Source organism: Emiliania huxleyi (assembly GCF_000372725.1).
Source record: "Emiliania huxleyi CCMP1516 unplaced genomic scaffold EMIHUscaffold_388, whole genome shotgun sequence".
In the NCBI taxonomy this organism is placed as follows: Eukaryota; Haptophyta; order Isochrysidales; family Noelaerhabdaceae; genus Emiliania; species Emiliania huxleyi.
The window spans coordinates 33,383-42,917 of NW_005199058.1; the positions used below are offsets into that span (position 1 = coordinate 33,383).

Sequence of the window (9,535 nt, forward strand, 5' to 3'; positions counted from 1 at the left end):
GAGACCGCAGACCGGCGCCGAGTCTTCTCCGAGTCTGTCAGACCGGTCAGACCGGAGCGAAAAAGCGAACGTCTGTGCAAGTCTCATCTCGGATCATCGACCGACACACACGCCCGACGGATGCCGAAGTCATGTATTCGGCATTGGTTCTTTCCCGTTTTTCATCATGTCATGTGTTTTCATAATCAGATGAGAGAGCATAAAGAGGGGTTATGAACGCGGAGTCAGAGACGAGGCGCCCCTGACGAGGATGTCGCCCGAGACCGGCTCTGCAGAGTTCTCACTTCTCACGCGTCTCTCGCTGGCGCCCTGCTCCGCAGAGGCGCAGGCGGCCCGCACTCTCCACAGCTCCAGAGTGGGGGCGCGCTCGTACTCGAACCGCTGCGGCACTCCGTCTGGCGCCACGAGGCTCCCCACGAGCAGGCCGCGCTGCGCCTCGAGCTCGCGGTGGAAGTGCTCGGCGGCAGGCGCGCGCGCGCACATGCCCTCCAGGCAAAAGTTGACGCGTCGCTCGAGTGAGACGAAGGCGACGGCCGAGGGCCCGAGCGCCGGCAGCACGCGCGACATCAGCGCCACGAGCGCCGACGTCATCCCGTCGTCGTAGACGCAGTCCGCGGCGAGCAGCACCGTCGCGCCACGCAGCGCCTGCAGGTCGGAGGAGCTCCACCCGAACTCGCCCTCTGACGGCGAAGGCCAAACATCCACCGCGCTCCAGTCGAGCCGGCGCACTCGGACGAGTCCTCCCACGCCATTCGCGTCTGCGTTGTTGGCCGAGTTGCGCAGAGATGCGGTGTGGGCATCCGTGCAAAAGACGGCCCGTGCTCCCGCGAGGCAAGCGGCGGCCGAGGTGAGACCGCAGCCCGCGCCGAGGTCGAGCACGACCGCGCCGTCGAGCAGCTGCGCGCTCTCACGCGCAAACAGGTGGTCGCACAGCAGCAGCGCGCCGCGCCAGACCTGCAGCCCCACGTCAGAAAGCGGGGTGGCCAGCGCGTGGCAGATCCGGAGCCGCCCGCGACCAGGCGTCGCCAGCTTTCGACGCTTGCGGCGAGCGCACAAGAGGTCTCCATCCTCGTCGACGGCCGCAGTTGGCTCGTGGGCGTCGTCGGAGGAGGAGGCCGCGTCCGCAGCCTCTGCAAAAGGAAACACGGTCTCACACGGCAAATCGCAACCAGCGTCGCTGCAGTCAGCCCGGAGATGCACGTCGGAGAGGTGGAGGTCGGCGTCCGTGCTCATATACACACGCACCAAGTCTACCTAGGAGCTGTATCAGATAACGAACAAAGAATGGTAAATATAAGCGCAGGCAACACGTGCGTGTGCAGGTGTGCTGTGTGGTGCACGCCCTCCGAGCGGGGCGGGGTCTGCCCGTCGGGTTGTCTCCCTATATCCAGGACTAGTGTGGGGCCTGCGGCGACGGATCCCTAGTGCAGCCCTAGTGGCCTCTCTCTCAAGCCTGTGTTATCTTCAAGTAAGGGGTAACTCACTGATCCTCCACCGGATCCGACTTTCGACAGTGCTGGCAAACCGCATCGCGCAGCCGCACGGAGTCTCCGACAGCCACGCACAGCCTCACGCTCACAGTGGTTGAGACTTTCATGCACATGCGAGCTCGCAGGTCAGGGTCTCTGGCCACATGCGAAAGGAAAGGCTCATCAGAACGGATTCGTTTGCACGCCGTGCAGAAGCTCGTGAGGTATGGCGTGCCAAGATAATCTCCATCGCGATTGCTATCCAACGTGCCATCTCCAACCACCCCAGTCCTCAGGCACGTGGTCGCCACCGCTCTGCTGCCACTCTCCCGCGCGAGATCCATGGTTTATCAGCTCGCCGAGTAGGTCTGCAGCTGAGATGCTGCCATCTGCGTCACACGTCAGTCCCGGAATTGCGGGCGTGGCCACTTCACCGTCGTATGTGCACGTGCAGTAGGGAAGGTGCGTGCCGCTAAAGGCGGAGGGGTTGGTGAAGTGCTCGCCGAGCTCTACACCGCGTGCCAGTCGATCGGCGCGCACTCGGGCATCGTAGACAGCTTGGCTCTCACCTGGCTGACCCAGCATGCCATCCTCGACACGTCGCTTGAGCTCTGCACAAGGCAGTGAGCGCATTTTTTCGCGGTCACGCGGGCAATGGCATGTCTCGGCGATGCGGGTGTTCTTCGTGTTTTCATACTCATCAGAGTTGCGCCAAATGCAAAGCAGATCTTCCAAGTGAGGCTCGTCAAGTGGGTCACCCACATTGCGGTAATCTTGGAGCCACGAAAGAAAGTCGCCGCGTACCAGGATGTCCAAGCTTCCGAGAACGACTTGTGCGGCTTGTTGCTGGGAGGCAGTGTCAGCTTGCTGCTGCGGAAGTGATGGCGCAGGGGACGGCAGCCGCTGCTCTGCGCGCCAGGCAGCCACCAAGCCAACCTCTGTGGGGATGTGAATGCTGCCGTACAAAGCAGGACCGCGCTGCTCGCGCCATGCCTGAAACGCCATCTCCTGTTCATCAAAGCATCAAGCTCGGCGAGTCCAGGCTCAGGGTCTGCAATCTGCTGCGGCTCCGAAAATTCTCCGATCTGCTGCCTCCCATGCCGCCGCTGCGACCGCTCGCGCTCCCTCTCCATTCGCTCCTTGGCGGCCTTGACTGCCTGCGGCCCTACCACGGGGAAGCCGTGTGGTGATGGTGGGTGGGTCGGGGAGGGATGGGAGGCAAAGCCACCCCCGGCATGCCTGCTTCAGGAACCATCTGGCTGGAGGTGGCGCCGGCAGCTCCAGCAGCGGCGCTCTGTGTAGTCGCCGAACCAATGCTCGCACTTGCCATCATCGCCGTGATCGCTCGCGCATCCCTCTTGCGCTCGGCGTCTTCGCTCTTGGTCCGCCTCGACATCTTGCTCCGGGTGTCGCGAGCAATACCATACATGCCCATGGCGAGCTCGTACGCCTGCTGGTCGCCACTTCCAGCGGCGGCTTTGGCCTCTTGAGCCGTGGCGGGCCAGAGTGCACACGGCCGCTATGTGTCAAGGCAGGTGTCGCTGCGGCCTTGCGCTGGCGCTTCAGGAGGCAGATGGCTCCTTCTCCGCCGTCCGCAGCAGCTGTGCATGCTGCTGCTTTCGATCGCGCCACTGGTCCCCCGGCTGCTCCCGCTGTCGCCGCTGTCGGGGAGCCGGCGTTCGGTCCATTTGGCGAGCCAGCGATTATGCTCGGCATGCCATTTTTTGTCGGTCTCGTAGTTGACCGAGTGGGGGGGAGGTCCCGCCTCCACGGCTGCTCGAATTTCGTCCGGGTTCAGCCGTCGCTTGGCCATTCGGCGGAGCTGGTGGTGCAAAGACCGAAGCCGTGGGACGGTCGGAAACTGGTGGCGGTGGGACTTATCGCGTTGGATGTTCTCTATTTTATATTTAGCAAGAGGTGAAAGGAGGTCAGGATAACTTGCAAAACAGATGACGATTGTGAAAAAAATTCAGCGCTGGCGCTCTGGTTTCTCGTCGACACTGTCGAGCCAGGGTTCCGTCCGGCTCCTACCCAGATAGGGGGTCTGTCCCCCACGGTTAGACCCTATGCAATAGGTAGGTAGGTCCGGTTTTGACCGCCCCAGAGGGCCCCGCAATAGGTAGGTAGGTGGTGGTGGTGGTGGTGGTGGTGGTGGTGTGGGGTGTGTGGGGGGGGGGGGGTAAAAAAATCCAAGAGAGGGGTCGGGGGGCGGGAGAATCCAAAAAAGCCGTCCAAAAAGCCACAAAAAGCCAGCGAGCCTCCCGTTACGCGATTGCTCGCGAAGCGCAGCATGATGCGTGGCCAGCTTGGGAGGCTGCCGCCGCTGTCAGAGGCGGCCGCCACTGTGAGGTCTCGAGGGCCGACCGGCCGGGCGAGCATCCGCGCTGCTGACGACGTGCTCGAGACTGACCTTCAGAGCGACGAGATTCTCGCATGCTTTGAGGAGGCGCTCGGCGAACGGCAGCCAGAGATGGGAACGGATGCTGCAGCAGGGCGAGAGGCGAACGCCGAGAGATCCGAGAAAAGGAAACGGCGGGCGCGGCGACGTCCCATTGACGGACACATCGACAGCCGCCGTCGAGATGACGGATGTCATCCCCCGCGCCGCCCAGGACAAGCAGGTATGATGGCAGCGGTGGGACGCGAACCCAGAATTAGCTGTGCTAGTTACGTCCTTGCACTCGTAGGTGAACAACGGGATTTACGTTCAGCCGACCGAGGACGGGAATTTCGGTCTGGATAAAGACATCGCAGACAACGTGCGGCCGCGTAGCCCTATCTCACGACGATCGCCCTGTTGAGCCTCTGCCGATCACGATGGTAGGCCAAGAAGAAGTACGACATCGCTAAAGAACAGGAAGTGCGCACGTGGATCGAGAAGGTCTTGGATGAAAAGCTGGAGGACGGTAAATCCTCTATTTATTCATGTGCAGTAAGGGGAGGGCTCCCAGGGTAGGGTGCCCACAGGGCCCAAAAAAAGAAAAGAAAAAAGAAATGGGCGCACCCCGATCGCAACAGTTCGTGTTGGAGAGTCGAGATATTGACAAATAAACCGCTTCGCTCGCGCGGGAGACGGCGCGTTTAGCCGCGAAACGGGGCCATGCCAGACGAGTCGCCTGCGGCCGGGACGCCAGCCGAGACGGGTGCGGCGGCGGCGCCCGCGGTACAAGCCGGCGCGGCGGGCGCTGGGAGCCTATTCACAGAGGGCTAACGGATATTTTTTCGCTTCGCTGCGCGGCCTGGGAATAGGTAGGTAGGTTGGCCTGTATAAGGTTTTCCGGAAAACAAAAAGGAAAACAGGGGGTCCCCAGCACTTTGCGTTTCCGGAAATTTCCAGGGAAAACAGAGGGTGTTTGGTGCTCCGTTCTGGAAACTCGCTGTTTTCCCTGAGTCTGAGAGCTGGTCTGGGGCAAAATCTAAGGCAAAATTGAGGAAATCGACAAAATACGCAGGCGGTCGCAGGGTAAATTCCAGGTATGCACGGGTTCTCCGCAAAATTCCCGGCATTTTGCCGATTTGGCCTAAAATTTGGCTGATTTTGGGCCCAAACCAGCCTCGACTCGGCTCAGAGCCCAAAATTTGACGATTTCCACGGAGTTTTCCCGGGAAAAGAGAGAGGGAAAGAGAGGGTGTTGTAGAGAAAAAAGGAAAGGAAAACAGACGGGGTGCGAGAGGGAAACCTTATACAGCCTAATAAGGTAGGTGGGGCACGGAGCCTGGCGGTCGGCGCCCGCAATAAAACCCGCATGGTCGGTTGAAATAAAACCAAGCAAAAGAGAAAAAACCCAAGCAAAGAGAATAGTATAGCCGCAGCCGTAGCCGCAGCCCCAACTCTTGCCGCTCTTCCGTGTCGGGTTGTGACGAGGGGTGAGGGGACACGGATTGAAGATCCCTCACACCAAGATCGCGTGCAGGGCGGGGACACATGTCCCTAAATCCCATCTCGTCTCAGAGTTTGCCCGTTTTATTTATTTATTTATTTAGGAAGGCGGGAGAATCCAAAAAAGCCGCGCAAAAAGCCACAAAAACCCAGCGAGCCTCCCGTTACGCGATGATGCGTGGCCAGCGCGGGAGCAGGTCGGCGCCGACGCTGCCAGAACTAAGACGAGACCGCGACCGGACGGCGGGCCGTGCTGGCGAGCATCCGCGCTGCTGCGACTCCCCTGCGAGGAATATGAAGGTTGCAGCGAGCCAATCGGCGAGGGACTGCGAAAAGAGATAGGAAGAGGCAAACGCCCAAGGGTGGGCGACGGCTAGCGCACCACACCCCTCTCCTTAAAATCCCTGTGTGAGTACGGCCTGTTGAGTCCGGCGCCGCTCGCCTCGGCCCTCGCGCGCGGTCGCGGCGGCCCGTCCAGAGTGTGCAGTGAGCAGTTGAAACCCGCTTCGCTTGCGCGGGAGACGGGAGCCGCGAACGGGGCCATGCCAGGCGAGTCGCCTGCGGCTGGGACGCCAGCCGAGACGGGTGCGGCGGCGGCGCCCGCGGTGCCGGTGGCGGCGCCCGGGACGGCAGCGCCCCGGATTTTTTCGCTGCAATAGGTAGGTAGGTAGGGCGTTTTGGTGCGAGTCATGGACACAGACCCCCTATCTGGGTAGGAGCCGGAACCCAGGCTGGGCAACAGTAGACGGGGGACACAGGAGACGGCCATGGCAGCCAGGCTCACCCCGTGCGGCTACTTCCTCGTCGCCACCGTCGCCCTCGCCGCCCTGCTCATCGCCGTCGGCCACAGCTTGAAGGGCCAAAGCACGCCGAACGGCGAGCTTCCATTCTGGTTCGAGGTCACCACCTGTGCGCTTGAGCAAGCTACCGGCGCCGCGGTGGGAGGCCGGAAGTTTAACGTGTACTCGATCGATGGGGGAGGCGAGTGCGGTGGCGATGGCGATCAGCGAATGACGCTCACCGCCAAGGACGGGCTTCGTGCCGGCGGTCTATACTTTCCGGTCATCTTACTCCAATCCGAGTCGTACGCGACTCTCGCCTACTCCATCGTCGACGGCGACGGGAAGGTGGTCACGCCGACGACACTGCTCGAACTGGGCCCGCAGCATCTGGAGGGCGGCAGCTTCTCCGGCAGGACAGACTACCCGTGGCGATACTCCAGCTGGCCGCCCGCCGCACCACCGGCTGCCCGCAAGCTGGCAGAGGGGCGCGAGGAGAGCGTGGAGGAGGAGGCTGGCTCTGCGCAAAGGGCGGGGGCGGCGGACCTCTGGCTTGACTTGAGCGGCTGGGAGGAGGAGGAGGTGGAGAATTCGGCGCAGGGGAAGACGGAGGAGGAGGAGGGGGTGGTGGCGGGGGAGGAGGAGGCGGAGGCGAGGACGGAGGAGGCGGCACGCCGCGCCTTGTCGGCCTCGCGCCGCCGCGGAGGAGGGGGAGGCTTCAGCCGGGGCAGCAGCTTCAGCCGGGGCGGCTCGTCCTCTTCGTGGGGCTTCTCGCGCGGCTCTTCCACCTCCTCCCGCCCCTCCACCTCCTCCTCCCGCCCCTCTTCCACCTCCTCCCGCCCCTCCACCTCCTCCTCCCGCCCCTCCTCCACCTCCCGCTCCCGCACCTCCTCCTCCTCCTCCTCCCGCTTCTCGGCCTCCTCCGCGTCCTCCTCCCGCTTCTCGGCCTCCTCCGCGTCCACCTCCTTCAACACCGCCCGCCGCCGCTCCGCCGCCGGCTCCGGCACCACCTCCTACTCTTCCCCCTCGACTCGCAGCTACTACTCCGCCGGAGCCGTCTACGGGGGAAGGAGCTCGTCCGCCGGCGCCGGCCGGTGGGGCCAGGCCACTCCCGCCTACTCCGGGCGAGGGTACGGCTACGGCGGCTACTACGGCTACGGGGGCCTCTACTCCCACAGCCCGCTCGGCCTGTACTACTCGCCCTTCCTCGGGTACGGCTACTACGGGCTCGGCTACCCTTACCTCTGGGGGCCGGCGGCACTCTACTACGGCAGCGCGCTCCACGTCGTGCGTCGGCGCCAGTACGCATGCCACTGCTCGTGCGGCGGCGCGGCGGGCGGCGGGTCGGACGAGGGCTGCGAGGCGCGCGAGCACGAGACGGCGACGCTGGCTTCGGACCAGGACCGCCGCGGAGATGCCGCCGAGATGCCGCCGAGATGCCGCCGAGATGCAAGCCGCACCTCGGGAGCGTGCGGGTGCGAGGGGGTCGGTCCCTTGCTTCACCAGCGGGCTGGTTGGCTGCAGGACCGGTACGAGCTCGCGCCGGAGGACGACGAGCGGAAGGGCGGAGGCGCCGCCCGAGATCTCACAGAGGGCTGCCCGAGAGGTGGTCGAGGCTTGCAGTCGAGACTAGCAGCAGGGCCGGAGGGGCGCCACCACTCACCCCTCGCCACTCGCCTCCCTCGCCACTCGCCTCCCTCGCCCCTCGCCGCCCCTCGCTCCGCAGGCGGCTTTCTTCTCCCGCCCAACCCTAACCCTAACCCTAACCCACACCCTCACCCTGACCCTCACCCAGACCCTGACCCTAACCCTGACCCTAACCCTAACCCTGACCCTAACCCTGACCCTAACCCTGACCCTAACCCCAGGCGGCTCTCTTCTCGCGCCGAGCGACGACGGCGGCTTGCCGCTCCACCCTCGCCTTGCACACCCCCAGCCCTCACCTAACGCCCAACCCTGGCCCCACCCACCAGGCGGCTTCCCGCTCTACCTGGTCGTGCACAACGCCACCGCCTGGGTCGACGTCACCGCCACGACGCAAGCCGCGCCGCCGCCCCTCTTCCTCACCCTCTGCACCAGCGACGGCGACGAGTACGGCGCGAGCGGTGGCGCGCTCTCCTCGTTCGGGTACGCCCTCCTCGCCGCGGGCTGCTGCGGGCTGCTGCTGCTCGCGTGCCGGCGAGGCTCCCTCTGCGAGAGCGGCGCACAGCCGAGGCGAGGGCCCGAGCTGGAGATGCAGACCGCGCAGCACGGGTGGCCGAGTGCGACCGCCGCGTACCCCGGCGCCGCGCACCCGGGCGCCGCGGCCTATCCCGGCTCCACGCCCGTCGCCCAAGTTCTGCAGTACAAGCCGCGCTTTCAGAAGCTCTGATGTCGGGAGGGCGGAGAAGGCTGACGGGAGGGCGGAGTGTCAGCTATTAGTACTCCATGTGCGCTGACAGTGGCCTACGTACGTTTTGCCGCGATGAGCGGTCTGAGCAGGAGAAGTAGTACGTACGTTAAGTCGCGTAACGGTAAGTAAAAGTTAAGAGAGGACCCAAAGACTTTGGCAAAGAGGAGGCGTCACCGACCGAACACCCTCCCACACTACTGGTAGGAAGGTGAAGAACAGGCAGGCTCGGACTGGACACCAGCGCGGTATGGGTGGACGCGGGACAGAAGAGGACGGCACGCGTGAGCGACACGCACAGACACACACCAAGCTGGGGGGTTTTTGCTAAGGTGTAGATCAGGTTCCACAGCATCGTCCCACACGTAGCTCAGCGGTCAGGTGAAAAGGGGTTTTTGCTAACGGCCTCCCACACACGCCACCCACACCGGATATGTCTTGGGCATTTTTCGCACTTTTCTTTCTACGTCGGTCGGGGTCCCGTGGATCGATTTTCAAAGTGAATAGACAATAGTACGGCATAGAAAAACTGCAAAACAAGAGATGCGTTAGCTCGCCGCAAAAGCAAACAGAGGAGGGCGAGGAGGAGTGATTAGCACGCGTCCTCTGCCACCGTGCGCGTGTTATGAGGTGGTGCGAGAGAGCCATTTGCGTGCGAGCCCGTGCCCCGTCCCGCCACCCGCCCGCCCCGCCCCGGAGCGCGACAAAATGTGAAGGGTGGGCCACTTGTGTTGAGGGATGGCAACCCAGGTGGGTGTCCTCCGCCTCCAGCTCAGCCGCCGCATCGAGCTCCGCCTCATACGCGTGTGGCTGTGGGCGACGGAGCCGCCGCTGCGGCCTTCCGCCGTCGGGGCGACGGCGACGGCGGCAGCGGGCCGGGCGGCGGCGGCGACGGTGGCGGTGGTAAGGGCGGCAGCAGCGAATAAGGCGGCGGCGAGGGCGGCGGCGGCGGCGGAGGAGGCGGGCTCGGTGGGGGCGGCGACGGTGGAGGCGGCGGGGCGGCGGCGGTGAGGGTGGC

General features: G+C 64.1%; 2 protein-coding genes across 2 annotated transcripts; one reads left to right on the plus strand and one right to left on the minus strand.

Moving 5' to 3' along the window:
- Positions 1-210: 210 nt before the first annotated feature.
- Positions 211-1,233, minus strand: EMIHUDRAFT_243438 (hypothetical protein; the record flags this gene model as incomplete). Its single annotated transcript, XM_005771350.1, has 1 exon — positions 211-1,233. One exon carries the CDS (start codon positions 1,231-1,233, stop codon positions 211-213), a length of 1,023 nt encoding a protein of 340 aa, XP_005771407.1.
- A 4,883-nt stretch (positions 1,234-6,116) lies between these two features.
- EMIHUDRAFT_118248 (hypothetical protein) lies at positions 6,117-8,499 on the plus strand (the record flags this gene model as incomplete). Its single annotated transcript, XM_005771351.1, has 2 exons — positions 6,117-7,734; positions 8,102-8,499. 2 exons carry the CDS (start codon positions 6,117-6,119, stop codon positions 8,497-8,499), a joined length of 2,016 nt encoding a protein of 671 aa, XP_005771408.1.
- Between the last annotated feature and the right edge of the window lie 1,036 nt (positions 8,500-9,535).